The sequence below is a fragment of the Volvox carteri genome (genome assembly GCF_000143455.1).
Source record: "Volvox carteri f. nagariensis unplaced genomic scaffold VOLCAscaffold_3, whole genome shotgun sequence".
In the NCBI taxonomy this organism is placed as follows: domain Eukaryota; kingdom Viridiplantae; phylum Chlorophyta; class Chlorophyceae; order Chlamydomonadales; family Volvocaceae; genus Volvox; species Volvox carteri.
This window is the reverse complement of record NW_003307546.1, coordinates 1,443,095-1,465,402: the sequence shown is the minus strand read 5'-3', so window position 1 is coordinate 1,465,402 and position 22,308 is coordinate 1,443,095. Positions and strand designations below refer to the sequence as shown.

General features: G+C 56.4%; 5 protein-coding genes across 5 annotated transcripts; 2 read left to right on the top strand and 3 right to left on the bottom strand.

The window, feature by feature from the left end:
* The first annotated feature begins 472 nt into the window (after positions 1 to 472).
* On the top strand, positions 473 to 2,537 carry VOLCADRAFT_103013 (uncharacterized protein). The gene is made up of 5 exons (XM_002946540.1): positions 473 to 659; positions 987 to 1,046; positions 1,139 to 1,249; positions 1,672 to 1,993; positions 2,125 to 2,537. The coding sequence occupies exons 1-5, from the start codon at positions 605 to 607 to the stop codon at positions 2,234 to 2,236; spliced, it is 660 nt and encodes a 219-aa protein (XP_002946586.1). The 5' UTR covers positions 473 to 604; the 3' UTR covers positions 2,237 to 2,537.
* A 1,816-nt stretch (positions 2,538 to 4,353) lies between these two features.
* Positions 4,354 to 7,987, bottom strand: VOLCADRAFT_86683 (uncharacterized protein; the record flags this gene model as incomplete). Its single annotated transcript, XM_002946372.1, has 6 exons — positions 4,354 to 4,707; positions 5,006 to 5,323; positions 6,436 to 6,593; positions 6,836 to 6,944; positions 7,634 to 7,813; positions 7,961 to 7,987. 6 exons carry the CDS (start codon positions 7,985 to 7,987, stop codon positions 4,354 to 4,356), a joined length of 1,146 nt encoding a protein of 381 aa, XP_002946418.1.
* A 4,860-nt stretch (positions 7,988 to 12,847) lies between these two features.
* VOLCADRAFT_120298 (uncharacterized protein) lies at positions 12,848 to 17,332 on the bottom strand (the record flags this gene model as incomplete). Its single annotated transcript, XM_002946371.1, has 7 exons — positions 12,848 to 12,946; positions 13,109 to 13,195; positions 13,780 to 13,866; positions 13,946 to 13,967; positions 14,241 to 14,447; positions 14,946 to 15,783; positions 17,314 to 17,332. Coding segments are annotated over 7 exons (1,359 nt in total), but the record flags the coding sequence as incomplete, so codon positions are not given.
* Positions 17,333 to 17,573: 241 nt separating this feature from the next.
* VOLCADRAFT_86681 (uncharacterized protein) lies at positions 17,574 to 19,362 on the bottom strand (the record flags this gene model as incomplete). The annotated part of the gene is made up of 4 exons (XM_002946370.1): positions 17,574 to 17,621; positions 18,068 to 18,108; positions 18,195 to 18,261; positions 18,487 to 19,362. 4 exons carry the CDS (start codon positions 19,360 to 19,362, stop codon positions 17,574 to 17,576), a joined length of 1,032 nt encoding a protein of 343 aa, XP_002946416.1.
* Positions 19,363 to 19,711: 349 nt separating this feature from the next.
* rpt5 (26S proteasome regulatory complex) lies at positions 19,712 to 21,738 on the top strand (the record flags this gene model as incomplete). The annotated part of the gene is made up of 2 exons (XM_002946539.1): positions 19,712 to 20,394; positions 21,093 to 21,738. Exons 1-2 carry the CDS (start codon positions 19,754 to 19,756, stop codon positions 21,736 to 21,738), a joined length of 1,287 nt encoding a protein of 428 aa, XP_002946585.1. The 5' UTR covers positions 19,712 to 19,753.
* Between the last annotated feature and the right edge of the window lie 570 nt (positions 21,739 to 22,308).

Below are 22,308 nucleotides of genomic sequence, written 5' to 3'. Positions count from 1 at the left end.
AGTTGGCTTCTGAACATTAGACAGGGCCTAAATATACAGACATGTGCAGTCGGAGGAGCGCACTCTTGCTTGCAACGGCAAGGTCATTTCAGCAGGGCAGACGCAGAAACTTGAGGGAAGGCCGGACGTTGTTGTACGCCTAACCGGTTGAATGGGTGCATTCTTGCATGTTAAGATTAGTTTTACTCGCTGGCAGACTGATATGGGGCCGTCGGCCGCTTCCGCTGTAGTTCAGACGAAGGTCGTTTGCAGCTCGCCCGGCCCTCTTCTGACATGTGTTTACTTGTGGTACTTGTTTTCTTGTAAACACATTCTTGCCAAAAACAGAAGGTTTTCAAAGACTTCGGAGCTGACATTGCCATTGCTGCGACTGCCGCTTCATCAGCGGTGGTTGGTATTAGTACGAGCATTGTTTTGTACGGAATAAATTTATTTAGCCCTTTGCCTTACTCACTTAGATAGAGCCGTATAACAACTGGGAGCGTCCTTATACACACATATCTCCGAATAAATTGCACCATCTCACCACAAGCTCTGAGGCTGTATCAGACCTTTGAACTTTTCTGAAAGTGGTAGGCCATTGGCTAGACTAAACTACCCAAAAATGATGCCGAAATCGCGACATGCAAGCATTTTCGACAGGCTGACGGATTCTTCATGTAAGTCTTCCTTTACCAGGATGCGAAGTGCTGGTGTGCTTCGTCCAGGTTCCTCGCGAGTCGGATGTCTTACTAAAGTCCTCGACACTATCCCCATTCCGCGTAAAAGCACCTAAGCTTCGTCACTATCCCTAAATCTCAAGGCGATACGTCTCGTCAGCCAGCGGCTGGGTGTAGCACCTGCCGCGAGCATTCAACATGTCGCTACTTTTCTCACGCCCCTCAGGATCCGCTATGCCGCAATATGCTCTTGCTGCTGTCTGTCAGCACCACGACCTTAGTTATCCCGATAAACAATTCGCCGGTAAAACTCTTTGCCTTACGCAGTGTACACCGGCACACACAAGCACCGTTTTGATGAAAACGGCAACGGCCGCGGACTTTCAGGTAAATTTTAAACCTGCGCTTTGCAAATATCTAACTACTCTGTTCCATCTGCGTTAATTAACTACCTGCCCTTCCGTCGTCCGATTGCACAGGTCGCGACCGTATCTCCAAAGGCTCAGGCTTCATCGCGGGTGCCCCAGGCAGTGCAGTGGCAGACCTGAGCCAGATCACCCGACCCAACCTCCATGTCGCCTCAGGGACAGGTGCGCTGCGTACCGTACCAGGGCTTATCGGAATTTACTTCCGATACGGCTCTTGACCCATCCTCGTGCACCTGGAGCGCGGGTCTGCAACCATTCATTGAAGCATCCAAGTTAGATGGTGGCCCATGCGCCATGCCTTAGCCCAGAGTCATGCTCTCGAGCCCCGACCGCTCCAACCCCACTCCATGTTCTTCTCCCGGATTGTTGCCGTACCTTCACACACCATCAACCTCCAAATTGGCCTCCCACACCCAGCCCCTCCACGTCACTGGAAGGCCCTCCCCCGTGGACTGTGAGGACGTCCTGTAAAAGTCCAATTGAACAGATCTCATGACCACGTCTGCTCTCGTGCCCGCTTTACACTCCTGCCGCCGTCGTCGCCGCCGCCGCCCTGTTGTTCTTGCAACCGCAATCGCGATTAGGTTACCGATCAGGCCGCGGCGCATCGCTGGTGCTCTATCATCGCAGTCCGAGTAATGACGGTGGTTCTGGAGCCGCACCGCTGTCCTCTCCCGGCGCTTCGTCACCTCAAGGCCCCGCGCTCAGCGTGTCCTCGCCTGGGGCGCCACCCGCGCCCAGCACGCCCTCTCCGCGCCCCTCCTCCGTGGGCCGCGGGGCGATGCGATCCTCAGCCTCCGGAGCCCCTGCCGCCCACTCCAGCGGAAACAACTCCCAGCCGCGACCGGGGCGCGCAAGTGAGGTTGGGGACCGGCGGAGCATCTTTGACCGCCTGAATGACCCATCGTAAGTAAAGTACGGCAACGGTGCATCCCACGTGTTGTATTCCGATGGGCAGGGTTTTCCTTGTTGTCCGTAGCCATACGGAGGTCCAAAGCTGCAAACCTGCTGCACTCTGTTGTGTCGTACTGCTGCAGGACATACACAGGGATGCACAGGCAGCGCTTCTCGTCGGACGGACGCGGGCTGGGCGCGGCTGGCCGTACGATGCCCAACGCGTACGTCAGCCCAATGGACCTTTGCCGGTGATCATTTAACATTTTTCGTTGTTATTTTTTATTATCAATGATCTATATTTTATTATACAGCATTTGCAGCTGCTGGCGTGGCTTGCGGGTTGCGGTGAGCACATCCGCAGCAAAGCAGGGATTGGGCGCCGTCGTCTCGGGCATGCGGAGCCCACGCAACCCGTGCAGGGATGTGTACATAGCGATTTGCAGTTGCATGCGCTCAATTTTTCTGGTTGTATGTTATACCACCATTTGACAAAAAGCGCGTGTCTAATGTTACATGCGGCATGTAATGTAATGTAATGTAATGTTACAGAGTGGGAGGCTTCTGGGCCGCTTTATCACATTGTCAGTTCTACGATCATTTATCACCTTATAGCACCATCCACCACTACCACACTGTCTTCGCCATACGAACTGTAAGTCCAAGGCGGCGGATCCAGCCTTCAGGGACCCCTCCTCATCCATTCACCCGAACACCCGGAGAGACGGAGGGTTCGGCAATCGCCACCAATCCAGCGTGCGAATCTGGTCCATCAACTGTGACCTCAACTCCACATCTCAGCAGCTAGCCATAATCTCGCGCTCCCGACTAATTCGGGGGTCTCGCCAGGAATCGAACCCAGGACCTTAAACCGCTAATTGCAGTAGTGTCAACCCAGACCAGACATGCGGCATGTGGATAGAAGCGCTTTGATGGTGATTAGTGAAGCAGTCGGGGCGGTTTTACGCGTAGCGCGACCAAGGATCATTTCTTATACTGATGCTGTGTCATAATATAAGGTCTCGGAACCAGGTAGAGACATGGACAAATTTGCGGCAGACCAACACTAGCGGAACAGTGTTTGGGTCGCTGTGAAAAGGCCCCGCTTCACTTCACTGCTCATGTTTGGCATAGAGGCGGGACGAAGATGGTGATGGTGGGGGAGAGCCGACACCTCCACCCGTTCAGATGAAGGTGTTGTGGCGGGTTCGGCTCATGCGCGTGTCTCTCGACCTGACCTAACCTGACCTCTGTGCGGTGTGAGGAGTACATGAGCCTCATGAGGAAAGAGACGGAGGGCAGGTTCTTCAATTTTTGAGCCAAGTCGAATTCTTCTTTGGCTGTGAAGCGTGGTTAAGAGTCAGGGCGAAACCAAGTTAAGAGTCAAGGCATCAGGCGCAGTACGACTGTAGGGATGCCGTACGCGGCGATGTGAAGGGTACCCGTACCGTTGGGACTTGGCGGGAACGTTTTAGGCGACCGACAGACAGGAAGTCAGACAGACAGACATGCAGGTAAACTATCCAGAGGAACGGAAAGAGGAACGCACTTCGGGATCTTGGGATTGCGTTTGTGACATGGCGTTGTGGATTTACTGTTGTGCAAATGATGTACAAAATGAAATGAAGCGGAAATCCATTTAATCAGACCCCGATGGGGAAGCTTCTGCGGCTTCGGTCTCCGTTGTGGGCTCTGCAGCGCCCGTGATCCATCCGCATTTCCTGTGTCTATTAGCACGTCATATGACGTGACATCCCGCCCATTGGACGGCAGGAACTTGACCTAAACGGAATTTGTACGTGGGACACGCGTTCAGTACATATGCCCTATCTGGCTCGAGTCTCCACATTGCTTGCACTGTACCTGAAGCTTAACAAGAGTTTAGTACTAGCAGATAAACACACACACACGGGGTATCTGTCCACATGCCTCTTAAGGCGTACGCATGGTGGTACTAGATTTGATCACCTAGTTGTGTGGTTTGCTGCTTCCAAAGAAAGCTTCAGGCAATGCGCAAAAGCCAGCTTTCATGCATGCAAGGGCAAAAGAGGGTGTCAGCTTCGTCGATGCTCAACTCTTAAAGTATTTGTTATAATAGTGAGTTTCGCGTTCCGTCAGTCCATAACCCTCCAGTCACCCGGGCCACACCCGAGCCACATCACACCCCTGCGACGAGGGGACCCAACCCTTCAACCACCTCAAGACCTCTACGTCCGTGACAACACCTCCACCCGAAAGGCCGTCACACCCGGATGGGTGATTCAATGCGTCACTCGACGACAACACCCGCACCCGGACCCCGTCCCACACCGCCACGAAACTCCCGCTCCTACTCGGCCGCTACATCTGCCAGCCAGGTAGCACAGTAGTGATCATGAAGCAGCCAGGGGCGCCGCCACCGACGGCAGCGCTGCCGTCTGCTCGTACACATGCGCAAGCTGCAACAGTCCTACTTCGTCAAACGCCCGACCTATGAGCTGCATCCCGATGGGCAGCTGCACACCACATTCCCCGCCAGCGCCCGCCGACACAAAGCCAGCTGGCAGCACCACCGCCGGTAACCCCGCCAGGTTGACATTGACAGTCATGAGGTCGCCCTTGTACATGGCCAGGGGGTCGGAGCTCTTCTCCCCCAGCCGGTAGGCCGGGCTGGGGGCGGTGGGGGTCAGCAGCGCATCGAAGGAGGCCAGCGTGGCGGCCATCTCCCGCTGCACCAGCGTGCGGACCTGAGGGATGCGGGATGAGGGATGCGACAACGAAAGGGCACACCATGAAGGCGCAAGTAGGGCGGGGCAGCAGCGGGCAAGGAGGAGGGGCCGAGGAAGGGGCGCCGCAGTGTCAGACAAAGAATAACGAGGCCCGAAAGAAGGGCGGGGTGGTTAGGGTCGGGGGCGAAGAGGGGATTAGGAAGGTACCAATCAAGCTGGGTGAGAGAGGCAAGGTAGAGGGTGCGGGTCCCCCCTCCCCAAAACACGCCCACGCGCCTGCGCACCCCCAGAGCCCCCCTCCCCCCCAGCGGCCCACCTGCTGCGCCCGCTTGTAGTAGGCGTCGTAGTACCCCGCCGACAGAGCGTATGTGCCCATGAGGATGCGCCGCTTCACCTCGGGGCCCAGACCCTCACCACGAGAGCCGCAGAACAGGGATGGCAGGTCGGACGCACCAGCGGTGCGTGCGCCGTACCTTACGCCATCGTACCGTGATAAATTGGACGAGGCCTCCGAAAGGGCGAGTACGTAGTAGGCGGGCAGCCCCAGACCGAAAGTGGGCAGGGACACCTGCGGACAGGGGGGAGAGAAGTCAGGGAGGGAAGACAGCCTCAACACGCGAGGAAACACACCGCCCTAAGTCCCGCCACAGCTAAAGGTTTTTTGCAAACCTTTAGCTGTGCCCCTCCTCCCTTCCATTCCCTCCTTCCTCTATCCCCCCCTGGCCCCCGCACCTCCTCCACAACGGCCCCCAGGGACTCCAGGTGCCGGGCCGCCGCACGGATGGTGGCGTCAATCTCCGGCGCCACCCCCTCACCCAGCGTCTCCGCCACCAGACCGATGCGGCGGCCCGTCAGGGGCCGACTGCCCCCGGCCAGGGACTCAGCCGGCAGCAGCCCCGCGGCGAAGTCCGTCCCGGGCTGTCCGCTCGAGGTGGCGTCGTGCGAGTCGCCGCCTGCGACACCAAACCGGCCATGTAGCCGCACAGGCACACAAACACAAACGCGCGCATGCAGAGTGTGCGCGAAGAGGGAAAGGTAAAATAAAAGGCCGTAATGTGCATCGTCCGCAAATGATATATATTTCTCGGACATACAGCCTTCGGCCCCCGCTGCAGGTATGTATGTATGTACATATATATGAATGTATGGGGCCCCCGTGTTAATGGGGCACCTTTGGAGGGCGACGCGGTGATTCCAGGAGGTGTACCACAGCACATACACACACAAACACATCACCACCACCATGATGATCACACACGCATAAAAAGTCTGGCACAGGGGCGCGCGCGTGTACTTCCACCACCAGCGGTGCTCTGGACCTCCACCCGGGCCCCTCCCCTCGGCCCACTCTCAATGTGCCCTGCCGTCCGCCGTACTCGCCGACACACAGCCGCATACATACATACATACATACATACACACACCAGGGCATGCAGCCCATGCGGTACTACCTCACAGCCTAGTCCCGCCCGAGGTACTCCACCCCCCGTTCTTATTAAGGAAACTGCGCTCGTGGCCGGAGGTAGCGGGGCGGGAGGAGGAAGGCCCCAGCAACTGCCGCAGATGTCCGCACAGCTGCTAAACAGGCGGACATGTCCTCCATGTCCCATCACCCCAACCAGCTGCAGGCTATAGGGGAGAGGTTCCCGAGCCCTACATGTGCATGTACAAAACATGCCGCCGCCTCCGAAATGCTGGATGGCCCCGTAGTTGCCCCTCCCCGCCCCCGGGCCCACCCGCAATGACGTTGAGCAGCAGTGCGGCGTCCTCCACCGTGTGCGCCATGGGCCCGATGACATCCAGCGAAGAAGCGTACGAGATCAGGCCGTACCGCGACACCCTGCCGTACGTGGGCTTCAGACCCACAATGCCACAGAAGTGCGCGGGCTGCCGAATGCTCCCGCCTGCGTGTTCGGAGCAGTCACGTGCAGCGTCATGCGGGCCGGTCATCTGAAACGACTCCACCAACCTGCCGTGCTTTTGTTGCAAATGTGTGTATATGGGGGCATACGCGACTGTCTGTCAGACAAAAGTGCAAAGCGCCCACTCCGGCGGGAAATCAGGAACGCTCCGAAACCCTGGTGCGGTTCAAGCATGTACACTTGACATGCCTGTTACATACATATGTACAGACGTACACACGTACCTGTGTCAGAGCCCAATGCGGCCGCGCACTCCCGGGCCGCCACCGCAGCCGCCGACCCCCCGGATGACCCCCCCGGCACCCGCTCCGGGTCCCAGGGGTTGCGAGTGGGCTACACCGGCAAACATGGAGACGAACAAACAAGCAAAAGAGCAGCAGGAAGGGCAGGAAGACGATAAAGAAACAGTCAGGCAGCTGCCAGACAGACGGACAGACATGCTTGCAGGTTGGCAGGATAATGAAGGTTAGGTAGGCATGCCAGCCTCGTTCTCCTTCCTTTGACAGCCTGGATGCCTCGCTGCGCGGACCCCGCCAAGCTGACATCATTCTTGGATTATTCCACGTAGCTGCCCTCCCCCCTTGGCCCATAGCGCAGATGCGCTCTCGTCTCCAGCACAGGAAGCATCACCACTAGGTGAGCCCCTCCTGGCCGCCCCTGCAGCCCACTGGGGCCCCAGTAGTTGCCCTGCCCCGGGCAAAGGGTCCCTCCGGGGGCCCTCAGCGACCCCAGCACTCGGGGAGGGCCCCGGGGGACTGGACACACAAAGGGCCCTTCACCCTCCGGTGCCCTCAGGTCCTTCACCCCCACCTTCCAGTACTCGTGTGGTGTTCATTTGGTTTTGCCAGGCCCGGGATGAGGACACCGGCCGGTGCCAGCTGCCGGCTGGCCGGCCGGGGTGCAGTTCGGCAAATACTGCAGTGGCTCTCTCTCTCGCCTTAGCTGCTCGTTCAGCTCATGCCCCAGGGAGAGGCGATACCACCCGATGCCCCAGCACCCAGGTCTACAGTACGAGACCGTACCTGGTATGAGGAGTTCTCCGTAGAGCTACCCATGCCAAATTCGTCCATGTTGGTTTTCCCTAGGAACACCGCACCCGCCGCGCGCAGCTTGCTGACAGCGGTGGCGTCAAAGGTAGGCACGTAGTCCCGCAGGATCTGGGACCCGGCTGTCGTGCGGACACCCTGGGTGCAGATGTTGTCCTGAGGGGAGTACGCGGAATCGTGACGGGATGTGCGATGAACGAGGAGGACAAGCAGGGCAACGCCGTCGTACGCTCGCCAGAGGTTGGGATGAAGACGAGCTTATTAGCGAGCTGTGCTATGGACTCTCCTCCTTGTCATTATTACCTTGATCGCGAGCGGGACGCCGCTCATCACTCCAAGATCCTCGGTGCCATGACTGGCTATATGTGCATCGACGGCACGAGCCTGCGCCAAAAGCCGCCGGGAATTGCAGCTTTGCTTCCAGCGGGAAACGACATATGCAACAGCTACCTGTGCGAGTGCTTGCTCCGCATCCACCGTGATAAAGCTGAAGACTTTGGGGTCTGTCTTGATGATTGCGTCCAGGTACTGCTGAGTTACCTCCACGGCACTGCATTGTTTGCTAGAGATCTTTTCATGTATGTCCCGAATGACCGACGATTTCGTCGCCGACGCTGTGATATGCTTGCTGCGCGCTGTTTTGAAAGCGATGCCCCTAAGCGACCCTGAACGGAGGCTATTATGTAGACATGCTTGCATGTTTATTGGGATGCTTTGCCGGAATAAATAACCAGGGCAACGCATGTACCAACGTAGTCAGATTGGTTGTGGCTGTTCCGTTAAGAAAGGATGCTAATGATAACGATATCGCTAAGCAGTATAGTGACCCTATAACGCAAGCTGACAGTTTGTGTATGACGCATGCCCCACCTAAGATGTGAGTCAACTACTTTCGAGTACGATACGGTTGTCGTTAAGCAACGGTTTGTCGACCTGAAGGTCGAATTGCCAGCGTGCTGTTTACGCAGTAGGAAACTACATCACAAGCTGTCGAGCATCAACACATTACCTGCAATCCCCGGCCGGGCCTCCTTAGTGCCCGGGGACCTCGATTGGTCCTCCCCCACCCTCCACACACCAGCACAGCTTTCATTCACAACAGCTTGCCTTCAAGCAAGCTGACCCTTGGCCTCCCAAAAAGCCATTCACCTTACGTGGCCATAATCTATACAGCTTTACGCGGCCGAACCTAGCCGGGCTACCATGCCCCGCCAGCAGGGTATATATAGCCATCACTCATCAGCATCACTCGACAAGCCCACGACCATCTCCGTACCAACAAGCTTACACACACACACGCTCTTCCATTCCCCCTCTCACGGCCAGCCAGTCCAACCAGCCACGGTGAGGACATTGTCACGCCTGGCGCATCACACATGTAGTGGGAGGCCGCGCGATACAGCAGCAGCCCACAACACAAACCTCTCCCCCCTTCACTTTACACACTTCATTACATCTCGAAAGCATCTAGAAGGGTCATATAATGATTGCCAACTGCGTGACGTCGTGCCCTGCCATCGAACCACAAGGTTCCTGCACGCCCAGTGCTGCGTCCAAGAGGCCCAACGCACATGCAAAGATCCAGGCTGCAACCTGTCTATGAGACGGCTCCATCTGCAACGCGAAGGGCAACGCGCCAGCCAGCCCGCGAAGGGCAACTGATCTTTGCAGCCAAACACCACTTCCCCAACGACTTCATGTTCGCCGTTGCCACTCGCATGCGCCACCTTGTGTGACGGCGCGCCAAGGACCCCGCGCCTCCACAGCCCCCTTACCACAGGACCCAGGGCTTGTTGGTGTCCGACACGAGCGTCTGCAGGGGAAAAGTAACGAGGGAAACGCCACCTGAGCACACAGCCTGGAAACGCGGATGCATTCGTCGGCCTCGTCCGCGACGGCAGTAAATACGCCGTTGCAAGGACAGGTAAGGAAATGCCCTCGGTACTAAACTCTCGCGCACACCTGACACAAAAGGATCGGCGGTGCTGGCATTATAACCTTTCGCACCACCAGCGAGCGCACGTGTAATAACGACAGTGAAGCCCCGGGCCTGCTGGGCCCTTACCTGCTTGTCCTTGGCGCCGGGAAGCATCTTGCGCAGCTTTGCAAGAGGGTTGTCGTACCTATCAGGTCAGCAAAACACACACACACACATGCATTGCAGCACCTCCTCCTCCTCCCTGGCGACTGGCGAAGGTCAGAACCTCACGCGCTTCCCCGAGCTAGCCTGCGCCGCGCACTGCCGACAGCAGTGAACCGCAGCTAGACCGCACACGTACATGCTCATGCGCGTGCGCGAGGGCTTGAAAACCAGTGCCGCCTATTACACCATCATGCCACTCAAAAAGGGTCGGTGCATTCTGCAGGGTCGGTGCATGCCCTATCCCCAGGCCCGATCCATCCATAGGCCCTAGCTTGGCACCCCGGGGCCGAGGCGCACAGCTGCCGTTTATATTCCCGGACGGCTGGACGAATGACGCAATAGCGAGAAGGAACCCTTCGCCCTTGGACAGTAACCCGCCGCCACCACCACCCCAGCGTGTGCCCGAGCGTACTTGCGTTCGAGCAATGGTTAGGTTCGCCTGCCTCTCCCTCCCCCCACCCCTAATCGGTGCGCCATTCCGCCGCCCGCGGCAGCTGGACCTCACCTGCCCAGTATCTCCTCGAATGCGGGGCCCCTCGCGGGCGCCAAGTCGGGGTCCGTCCGCATGGTGTTGTAATCCTCGAACCCTAGGGAGGAACACAGACATAAGCCGGGAGCTGAAAGCACACGGCTCTCAAGGTTTGATCAAGTAAAGTAATAACCTAATCCGGACTGGGATGGGCCCTGGGGACATGGACCCCGCCTGCGCCTTCTTTCCCCCCCTTTTCAGCAGCGAAACATGTGTCCACTGTTGGGGTGGGGAGACTGAAGATGCTTTCTGTAGTGCCCGTATGTTACTGTACGTGTTACTCCCATACTCCCCCTCAGCGTATGTTCCCAGGAGGTGCCGGACCTCCCAGGAGGTGTCGAGGATGACCCACATCCCAGTGCTCAGAAGTAACCCGCTTCTCCCGGGAAACTGTGTTTTCATCCCGCATGCACCCCCGAAGTCTCTGCCTCCCGCCCTCTCCCCTACTAGGGCAACTGCTCCAGTGCCACACGGCGTATTCTCTCTCCTATTTGCACTGAGACCGTTGGAGCTAGGTAAGGCCTGCGCCGTCCTCCTTATGTCCGTCAGAGCACATGTTCGTTCGTGTTGACTGTTCGTTGATTCTCCCCACTCTCCGCCCCTAGAGCCAGGCGGGGCGGCCGCCCCTCAATCCTTTCCAAACCCGGCCCCTCGCACCCCGCTGTCCCAGACCTCCCCACCTCCGTCAAGCACCGCCTCCAAGCAGGTCAGGCAGCTGCTGATCTGACCCAGCTGGGCGTACGAACACGCCATGTTGTACAGAGCCGCCTGCTCCTCAGCGTCTGAGGGGCAGCTGCAGCCGAAAGGAACAAAAAGGGAGTGGTGAATAAGGATGGGTGCGGGCGAAAGGGACAATGCAGCATACATGCTTCACGGGGTTCCCCACACTCGCAGTAACAAGCGCGTGCACACGAGGACAGTGCCGCCGCATATTAGAGCACTGAGCATACGTGGTTGGTCTAATGCCAAGTGCAGCGCAAGCAGGGCAGCACCAGAGTGTTAGCATTGGTAAGCAACACGGGTAGTTGGCGGCTTGTGCGATATTGGGGGGCCAAACAGGGACCCACATAAAGGTACCGGCACTCCTGGCTCACCTGTACTCCCGAGGGCTCCCGGGTAGCCGGTATGCTCCGTTGCCAGGCAGCTCGAGTGCCAGGTTAAACAGGGCAATCGCCTGCAGCATTTAAACCCATGCGTACAGCTTGTGACTCCGCGTGCATGGGGCGTGATAGTGTGTGTCCACCAAGGGGCCCAATGCTCAAGTGTCAGCTGGGTTACAGGAACAGGTTATGCCTAAGCACTATTGTCATAGGCCCTTGGCTGCAAGGCTGTATGCCATGGGGTACAGGATTGCAGGTCCACAACACATAACCCCAGTGGTGGACAAATGCCAGGCCCAAATATTGCATTTCTCTCATGCACACGCTGCCCTACCTGTTCATACTGCTTTTGTTTGAAGAGCTCGAGGCCCTTGTCAATAGCCTCCTTACAGCGCTTCGGCCTGATAGCAGCACCAACGAATCGGCCGGCATTTGGGGAGAGTCCTTTGTGACCGGGGGGAAGCGGAACCCCCCGAGGGTCGCTTTGCAACTCACATGAGAGCGTCAGCTCTGCAAACAAAACCGCTGGCCTGAACCTGAGCCCTAGATTCTTACCTATCTGGAGATTGGTCTGCTTCTTCATTTCTGCAAATGCAAGCGCTTATCGTGTTAAGTCTCTTGTTAAGCGCAAGGAGTTGCTTCTGATTTGAAACCTCACCGTGCACGCCCCTCAGACCGTCGCTGCTGGCGAGATTTTACAATGGGTTGCTGTTTGCTAGTACTTGATTTATTATCAAGCAAGTCCAAATTAACCTTCGGCTGCCTGCAAGACCAGACCACGAGTGTTGCCTTACAGAAGCATCGCAAAGTCGACCCGAGCACATACTAAGTCTCCAAGACTTATACATACTTTCGATCTCTCGCAATGAGATCTTGGACGGAGCCATCGGCCCGAACAACTATGGCTGCCCGGACCCTCCTATTCACAGACACGCCCCGCAGGACGCGAGAATGAAAACTGCTCGTAAGATGCATTCCTAACCTTATCATGCGAAAATGAAAACAATTCTTTGCAAACGCCAATCGCACAAACGCGAATAGTACGATGCCATGGATCCTGCCGTAAGTAAAACAATTGGGCCTATCTAGTCCGCATGGCTCTGCGATCCGTGTCCATATTTTTTTGTCAACCGTCCGTAACTCCGTGTCCATCCCCGCCGTAAGCCACAGAGGTTGCTGCTCCCAGCTGTGCCATGCTGTCGTACGCTGACAAGACACTACTGCGGTAGTAAGCAGCTCGGTCTTCGCCACCGTCCTGCGTGGGAATATTCAAGACGTTGGCCAAACACCAGGCAGCTCACACATCTACATGGGCGCGTAGTTTCTAGATTGTCTTTGCAACCCAGTTCTGTGAATTTGCGAAGTTAAACCCTATGCACCCAGATTATTGCTTTGCGCATATGCACGGGTATACTTACCAGCTGGTTGTCAGCCGGTTGTGCCGAGGCATCCTCAACGCAGTCCTCCTGCTGCCTAGCGCTCAGCAGCATGGCCAACTGAGCGCGCAGGAACTCCGCCTTTGCGCAGAGGAAAAAGCGCATAGTCACAGGGGGTGGGGCATGCTGATTAGATCACGCATGCGTACGTTTAACCAAATGGGTTTAGTTATTGAACTGTTTGTCGCAGGGGCAGCTGTCTGGTAACGGAAAAAAAGGTGGATTTTGTCCTCCGTGCCTCACCTCGTTCCGCCATTGCGCGGCCTCCTCGCTCTTCTGTGCCACCTCTTCCTCTTTTTGTGCTAGCCGGTTCTTAAACTCCGCTTGCGCCTGTTGTGGAATTGTTGGAACGGGTGGGTAGGTTCATCGCCGCGCGTGTTTCGGCATCGATGGCTCAAGCTCACTCATGTGTGCTACAAGCAGCCGTATGTCCAAGGCACTGGTATACACCGGGACAGTCCATGGGGCCTGGTCACCGCCTGCACCCCATCCCCGCGTGCACAGTCGTGTCTTGCCCTTCGCCGCAGATCTTGTTTGCATTTGCTGTTTCTTCCACGCCCTCGTCTCAAATTCACAGTGTCCACAGAATCCCGAATGCCACCTGGCTTTCTCCATGCCCCGTACTCACCTGGTCGAGGAGGCGGTGGCCCCGGAAACACATTTGTTCGCAATTTTGCCGCGCCTGTAACAACATAAGAAACGAATGTCGCCCTATCGTGAGTTTTCCGTAGAGAAAGTGCATTCACAATCGGCGGCCCGTAGAAAACGTATCCGGAAGGCTGTCCGGTAATCTACATCTGAATCAATTGCATTTGCAATTGACTTGGCGTTTTCCCAGGGCCTAGTGTTTGTTGGTGCTGTAGGAAGAGTTAACCGAAGACCACGCATGTCCAGCCGCTCCTTCGCCGCCTTACCTCGACCATCTTGCTAAATAGATCCGTAATTGCCACCTGCTGCTTTTTCGGCATGATACGGCATATCTCCTCAATCCGCTTCTTCTCCTGTGTGCAGTGGAAGGGGTGCTGATGATTACCATGTCCAGCGCTGATAGTTACCATGTTCTACACATGTCCACCTTACCTGCGGGTTAACCTTGGGGTACCTGCGCACGAACACCGTATAGGCCACAACATCCGACGGCGAATCTTTAGGAGAGGTGCATGATCACATGCAGGTTGCTTTGGGTAAAATTCCTCAAGATCAATCTTTGCAAATTTCGATAGTGCGCCCTTCAGAGTTGCCAGGTGATCCGATGCAACACTACGGCCGCCAGTGCACATAATTTCTCGGCGAACAAGGGCCGATATCCCAGGATAGGGTGCTGCGAGGCAGCTCCTCCCACAGCGCAGCACAGCGCTTGCCGAAATGCACTTACAAATAGAAATGCTCCGCAGGCTCCTCCTTCGCGCTAGTCTGCCGCGATCCAGACTTGCGCTTGTCCGCCTGGGATGGGTGGGCCGAAGAACCTGAAGGCTGTGGTGGGTCTTCGGTGGACGCTGCCACCATGAACACCGGCTCCGAGGCCTGCTCCTCCGCCCGCCGCTGCAAGATGCCCCCAAGATCAAGTTTAGGGACCGGTGGCCTGCACCGTCCCAGGGCATGCGGCTTGGCAACTGTTGGGGGGGAACAGTGATAATGAGGGCCCCAAACGCACACAGACCCCTACCCTAGGTACCCATGTGGATGCAAGCATTCATCATCTGCACATCTGACCCTTCGCGCAGCTTATCGGGACATGCTAGTGCTTAAGAATGATTTCGTGGATCACATTAGGAGCAAGCTCGTATGGATAACCACAAGCCTTACCCCAAATCTTCCGGCGAGGGGCTAGCGCAGGGATCTAGCGGCGGCATCGACGAGACAGACGTCGCCGTCTGTGACTTGAGCGCCGCGAGGTTGAGCGAGAGCATGGGTCGCAGAGGACCAGCGGGCCTGCAATGTCAGAAGCTACTGTGAGTAACGGCAACAAGCGTAATGTACTGCATGGAAGCTGCCCTATCTCTTCAATGCAACAGGGCAGGAACAGAGACAGGGCAGGGCGCTGCTAGGGGAGGGGTCTAGTTCGGCCCAGCATACGTACTTTGGTGCCGAGTTTACGGAGGCGCTTAGTTGAGCAATTGGCCTTGCTGGACCCTCCGTAATCGTTGTTAGCGTCGACTTGCAGCTGCTGGCCATCGACAGATCGCTCTTGCCTGATGCAGCGCTAAGCGGCCGCAGGCGCCCTGCAGAGGTGTCCCGCTTGTCTGGAACCGGGCGGTACGGTGCGCCGACCATCGCCGGCAAACCAACTCGCGCAGCTGCAGCCCGGTTCTTGGCGCCTGTTTGCTGCGGCGGCTGCTCAATTTGGTTTGCCAGGATGCGTCCTTTGCCCACGGACATGGACCGCTGCACCGTACTTGTGCATACGTCACTTGTTGCGGAGAGACGATCGCGGATTGTGCTGACGGAGCGGGACACAGTCTTAGTGCTTGCCGTTACTGGCGGGGCCGCTGCTGGCGTGGGCTTCCCGCTGGGTGAAGTCGAAGGGTATAGAACAGCGGTGCTCTTCAGTAGGAGCCGCCTACCGGCGTCCGTCAAATTTGTCGTTTCCGCCGCAGACACCGGCCTGCGTGGTATGCCATAGTTGACGGCCTTGTCACGAGGATAACTGTCCCTCCGAACGCCGTTGTCTCTCTGCCGAGTGTCGTCCTTGTCGTCGCAGGACTGAGACGAGTTTGGCCGTGATACTGCTTTGCCAAGCTTGCTCGCCGCTGGGGCCGGGACTTGTCGCTGCTTTGTGATGTTCGGGATGGACAGAATCGCTGACGATGTCACGTCCTTCCCGCGGCCATTGGCACCGGCAGCCACACTACGTCGCCGCGGCGATGGGATGCCTGATCTTGCAGAACCTGTCTGCTGCGCTTTCTCAGCTGGTACTGCTGTTGGTGGAACAGGAATCCGTCGGCCTGGTGGTGTCTGCACCGGTCCCCCGTCGCGCTTTTCTGGTGCCATCTGCTGCTGCTGTTACTATGCCGTTGTTATACAGTAACAATACAATTTAGAATGCGATCTTGCTTGAAAGCTGGTCAATTGTGAGCACCACAGCTGCGCGTTGGACCGAAGTTACTGCCCCCGTGTCCTGTACCTGTTGTCACAACTATGTTAATAGAGCCATCTGAGTATGAGCTAAGAGTCAGGTGTTAAGTTTCATTGTAGGTAGAGGAGGGTTGCTAGTGATGCAGAAAGCTGGATCCAAATCCAAGCCAATGATGTTTTATTATTGAACCTCAACGTGGCGTGTGACTGTGGACGCACATCCAAATGGATTAGACTATCTAAAGCCATCATGCACATGCTACCAGGTATTTAGCTGTTGCATGGCAAAGTTGACACACTCGTCTCCCTAATCCTTGGCGTGCTACTGGATACATAGATAGCAGCAGCTTCCTGCCCATGATGTTGTAACCCATGTCGTTGAGGACATTCCAAACCTGAAGTGGAATAATCCCGCGCCTAATAAGGAATTAACACGGCCCTGGGGCAGGCAGCGCTATCAAACGCTACAAGGTGTTGAATCTCCTTTAAGATAGGCTTAAGTGCACCCATCTGTTCTCAAGCAGCTTTTAAGGCACGTTTGGAGAGACATCGCGCGTTCATGGCACTTCAAAGTATGACACCTTGAAGTCCCTTTCAACAGTATGATAAGTAATCATATTCCTCGCATAAGAGTAATCAAGGATCCTACGGCCTGACTGTCGTTTTCCCGGGATTTAACCCGGGTTGCGACGCTGTTGCAGAGGGTATGACTCTGCACGATACGGCCTACTTGGTTACGCCACGCCCATGTTGTGTCAGGACGTGAATTCCATTGACAAGAGCTTTCAGGGAGAGCGAGAGGAGTCATCGTGCCAGGAAGTATGGGTACTCGCTGAGTACCAGGGGCCCGAGTACCGTGAGAAAGATTGCTCCCTAGATTAAGACCCAGTTGCTCTCTTACTGTTCATTACATACATCTAGCAAAACATCCTAATATTACGTGTCCAGTGCTTGTAAATGAGGGGTTCCGTAACATATAACCTGGATACCCGAGGCTCGAACTCCATGGGTTGTGGCACTGGGGTTTCAGGCAATCCTATCGCCCACCCTAGAGGCCAATCGATATGCGGGAGCCGTCGTAAGAGAATACCCTACTCTATTAGCCAATAGTTGTGATGCCAGGCAGATTGGGGGCTGTCAGCAGTTACGATCAGTGCCTTATGTAATTCAAGCGAAGGGCGGCTAATGGTTTTCCCAACTACTGCAAGTGTAGCTGGGCCGGGACCGGGCTGCAGCATCAGGGACCAGCTTCCGAACAGCACTGAATTTCAAAGGATTGCAGGATCACTCGACTCATTCAGCCCAACCGATGCCAATTTAGGAAGTGCGAATACGGCGGAAGGGTCTAACGCTTCTTGATCAACAGCGCTCACCCTTGGGACAGGTTTTCATATAAGCCAACCAGAGCAACGATCCATGAGCGGTGGTGGTAATCGCCCTGAGGAACTACGACGCATCATCCATCAGAGCATCCTCGGCCCTTGCGAAATACCGCTCTTGCACCACGTCGTCCTCAGTGGTGGTGTTTTGGTCACGGGTTGCCTTTCATCGCGGCGTATGGGCTTGCCTAAAAGCATCTAAGTTTTAGCAACACATTGCATGGCACACACGGCATGGGCAATGTGGGCGATCATCAGTCCAGGGACTGGCTCCGCCTAAATGTCAGAAGGCTGGCACTTGCCTGCACGTGGGACAGGGCACAACCGCCTGGCAAGCACCTAAACATTTTCATGCAGTGCAATTCAGGCTTGCGTAATTGCTGTGCCACATCAAGGAAGCCCAGTTTAGGCAGGACGCATGGGGCGCTGTGGGGCCCCTATAGCCTAGGGACTTCCTACACATCGTACATTACATTACAGCAGGCCAATCACAGCAGGTTCGCAACAACGACGACTCGTAAGTTCCCATAGTATCACTGCATCATGTTAAGGTGTGGGGTCCAGCTGGGACTTTCGTCCCACCGAGATATGTTGTCAAATCAAATAAATTGTCATTCTAGTTCCCTGTCCATTCAACATCTGACTTGAACAGTGCTAGCATGTAGCCCATGCAGGGCGAGCTGGCCGTTGCAAATGTTGAAGGCTTGCGCGGTACAACCTGACGCTCCTTAGCAAGCTGCCCACTCACCTTCCCGCTTCCCTGTCCCAGGTTGACGATTTCCGAACAACCTGGTTACGTTGCAGAAGGGGGACATTTCACCCTTCACATTTCAGCCCTAAACGATAGACCTCGTAATTGTGGTTTAGGGATTTACATGCGTGCAGCCGCCTGCAGCCCCCCAGCGCCCCAAAGACCGCGTCCGGCTGGCAATAGATGACGCGCTGTACACGTGAGTGCACCAGCGCCATGGCACACATGATGCAAGGCTCCCGTACAACGAAGCAGTCGTATCCCGTACACATATATGGCCGTGACCTAGTCGGGGCCTGCTGTGAGTCCTGCGGCCCTGCGCCTAACCTCGGCCTCTTGCACGCCAGCTCGTCACTCGCCGCCTGATCGCCCTTCCCCGCATTTCTTGGCCCTGCATCCTCTCCACAGCCACTCACGTCCCGCCCATGCGGCAGCACACCCTGCCCCGGACTGCTCGCGGACTGTAAATCTGTACCACCCTCAACACCTGCCACGCTGCGGCCAGCCATGACGTCGCTTAAGTCCCCACCGTCGCCACCACCGTTTCTGTCGTATGGGTCCACACTGGCCCGCTCGGCCGGCCATTGCGCGAGGTCTCGCTCCGAAGCTGCCTGCACGGCCGCCATGACCGCGTGCTGCAACGGATGGACTGCACTGTTGTCCGCCGCCTCGGCCACCGGCACCTGAACCGCTGGGTCCACAATGATCGCCGCGTTATCGACGCCCGACCCAGAGGCCAGCTGCAGTGCTGCCCGCATGAGATGCTCAAAGTACCGCTGCATGCATGCGTCGACAGGGGCCTCCTCCGTCACAGGGGTGCCGTTCTCGGGTATGCGCCAGGTAATGGGCCAGAGCTGTGTCCACGCCGCCCACTGCTGCCGATTTTGCGGCGGCGCGGCAGCTGCAGGCAATAAGCGGAGGCGAATACCACCGTATTGGTTATATAGCGTCTGCAGCGGTATTGGAAGGCGGCGTGCATCCGTTGAGTCCCCGCTAGGGCCGTCAGCAGGTGTTGAGTCGGGGGTTGACGAAGCAGGAGCTGGCTCGCTGGCTCCATCGTCAATTAGCACGCATAAGATGGCCTCCAGCAGTGTCCCATCATCTGGTGCTTTGCGGACGCGCTTGAGGTGTTTGAGTTCCGTCAGCGGGGCGACGGCGCCCAACGCCTTCATAAGCAAGTTCCCAACTTTGTTGGGGAACGCTGCCACAGCAAGGGTTATGGTCTCAAGATCGATCTCCCGTTGGCTTGGGACAAGGACGGCTGTCTCAAACTCCACATGTTGGGCATCCATTTGGGGTAAACGCCGCCGTCGTTGAACGCCGTTCGGTTGACCGTTACCGTATTCAGCCACGGTAGATGTAATTATTTAAGACGTAATCATTAGTGCCAAGGTGACCATCGGCCATTCTTGCCGTGAGGCATAACAAGGCTAGGAAAAAGCTTCAGACAAGCAAAAACCGTGATCGCCCTTTCAAAAGTTATTATAAGAAACTCACAAGCTCAAGCTTAAGAAAAGCTTGCTTAAAGGATGGTTGAACAGTTTCAGCAAGGTTACTTTCCATTAATGTACGGCCTAGTACGGTTGAGAAAGCCCTGACTCCTGGGCTCCCGCCGAGGAACATCATCTGTCTCGGGTTATGCACGGAGACAGCTCGCTCCGTTAATTCCCTCCAGGGCTAACCATGGCGACTATCGATAAGCAAATTTTTGACGATGACACTGAGGAAGCGCTGCCGGAGGAGTTCACGTACATGTCCGCTGAAGCAATTCAGCAACGTGTTCGCCTCTTAGACAATGAGCTGCGTGTTCTTAATGACGAGTCCACCCGCCTTACGTTAGAGCAGGAGACCCTGAAAGAGAAGATAAAGGAGAACAAGGAGAAGATCAAGCTAAACAACCAGTTGCCTTATCTCGTCGGTAACATCGTGGAGGTTCTGGACATCAAGCCGGAAGAGGACGAGGAGGAGGACGGCGCGACGGTAGATCTCGATGCGCAGCGTCGCGGGAAATGCGTGGTGCTGAAGACCTCTACACGGCAGACCATCTTCTTGCCAGTAGTGGGCTTGGTAGACCCTAATACGTTGAAGCCCGGTGACCTGGTTGGCGTCAACAAAGACAGCTACCTTGTGTTGGATACCCTGCCCGCGGAGTACGACTCCCGCGTGAAGGCCATGGAAGTGGACGAGAAGCCCACGGAAGACTATTCGGACATCGGTGGGCTGGACAAGCAAATTCAGGAGCTTGTGGAGGCAATTGTCCTACCTATACAGCACAAGGACCGCTTCACCAAGCTTGGTATCAAACCACCGAAGGGCGTGCTACTGTAGGTCGTCAGGAAACGTGACTACATCCACGGGGCATAAGAGGGGTTAGAAACGCGCACCAGGGGTTTTCAACTGCCTAATATTTAGCGGAGATGGTTTTTGCTGTGCAAGCTGTCTACGAGCTGGGAAGAAGAGCCACGGAATAATGTGCATGGGGGGTTGCTTCCATTACGGATGCGCAGCTTAAGGCAATGTGCTGTGAGGACGCTCACGATCCGTTGTGGATGCACGTTGCACCCCGGCAGATGTGTAGCCCCGACTTTCCCTACAGCGGTAGGCGCCCGCCAACAACACAAACAACGTCGATAGGAAAATGTGTTATTGTGAAAGGCTCGTGGTGTGCGCTATCCGGAGCTCGACAAGAACGCCAGCTTTGGCCACCTGAGTCACGTTGCCTTCCTCCCGGGCAGCTTTGAGCGCAACTCCATGTCCCCCTGACCAGCCTGCTTCATCATTTAGCCACCCCTGTTCCCCAAACCTGCTCTCCTTCCTATGCGACTGTCCGTTTGCTTACGGCCAATATCATACCTCCTGTAAACGTCTCCTGTACGGCGTTCTCCCACGTGGTCTGGCTGCTTAGCTTAACGCGAGGCACGGAAACGCGCGTGTTCCGATGCCCTGCCCTCTTCTTTGGCCTCGCTTCCATCCATTGCCCCCCTGCCCTCCCGCGTTGCTTCCGTCCCACCCCCGACCACAGCTACGGTCCGCCGGGCACCGGTAAGACGCTCATTGCGCGTGCCGTGGCGGCACAGACCAACGCCGCTTTCCTCAAGCTGGCGGGTCCTCAGCTTGTCCAAATGTTTATCGGAGATGGTGCCAAGATGGTCCGCGATGCGTTTGCCCTGGCGAAGGAGAAATCGCCATGCATCATCTTTATCGATGAGATTGATGCTATCGGCACCAAGCGCTTTGACTCGGAGCTGTCCGGCGATCGCGAGGTGCAGCGCACCATGCTGGAGCTTCTCAACCAACTGGACGGCTTCAGCAGTAATGACGACGTCAAGGTGATTGCAGCCACCAACCGCGCCGACATCCTGGACCCGGCGCTTATGCGCTCGGGGCGGTTGGACCGCAAGATTGAGTTCCCGCATCCCAACGAGGACGCGCGTGCTAAGATCCTGCGCATCCATTCGCGTAAGATGAACGTCGCGTCGGATGTTAACTACGAGGAGCTGGGCCGCTCTACTGACGATTTCAATGCGGCGCAGCTAAAGGCGGTGTGCGTGGAGGCAGGCATGCTGGCCCTGCGGCGAGACGGCACGGAGGTGACGCACGAGGACTTCGTGGAGGGCATTACGCAAGTACAGGCCAAGAAGAAGACCAACCTCATGTACTACGCATAAGGCTCTTGGGCTAGAGCAGGAGGGCCGGGGGGAGGGGCTGAAAGTGCGGCTTGACAGGGCCATGGCAAGTTCTTGGGTTGTGTAGCTCTGGGGCGACTGGGGAGCAGACGGGTAGGCGGCTTAAGACCGGTGCGCGGGGTGTGGCGAGGGGTAGTTCCGCCACGTACAGTTTTCAATGGAATGATGGTTACGCAGTGTTAGAGATAAGGGGTTACAGACAGAGACGGCAAATGGGGTGGCTGGCGCTATGCCAAGGTCCCTGTGTACTGTAATTTTGTATGTAGATAACGATGGCAGAATCCACCGGGAATTGTAGCCGCGTACTGACTAAGAGCTGTGTAGCGGACCTGAGCCTGGGCTGTGCAGTACGTCTAGGCAGTGCTTCGTTATGTTGGAGTATCTCTGCTGTCAGGTTTTGACGTTTGGGTTGCTGGGCAACCTGGCGCTGTCTGTCGTCATCCTAACGGCTAATGTGCCACGGCACATTAGCCGTGGCAGGAGCCCTTAGGCCCTAATGACAACGCGACGAGGAAATCTGAACCAAGCACTGAAAACCGCATGGACAAATGA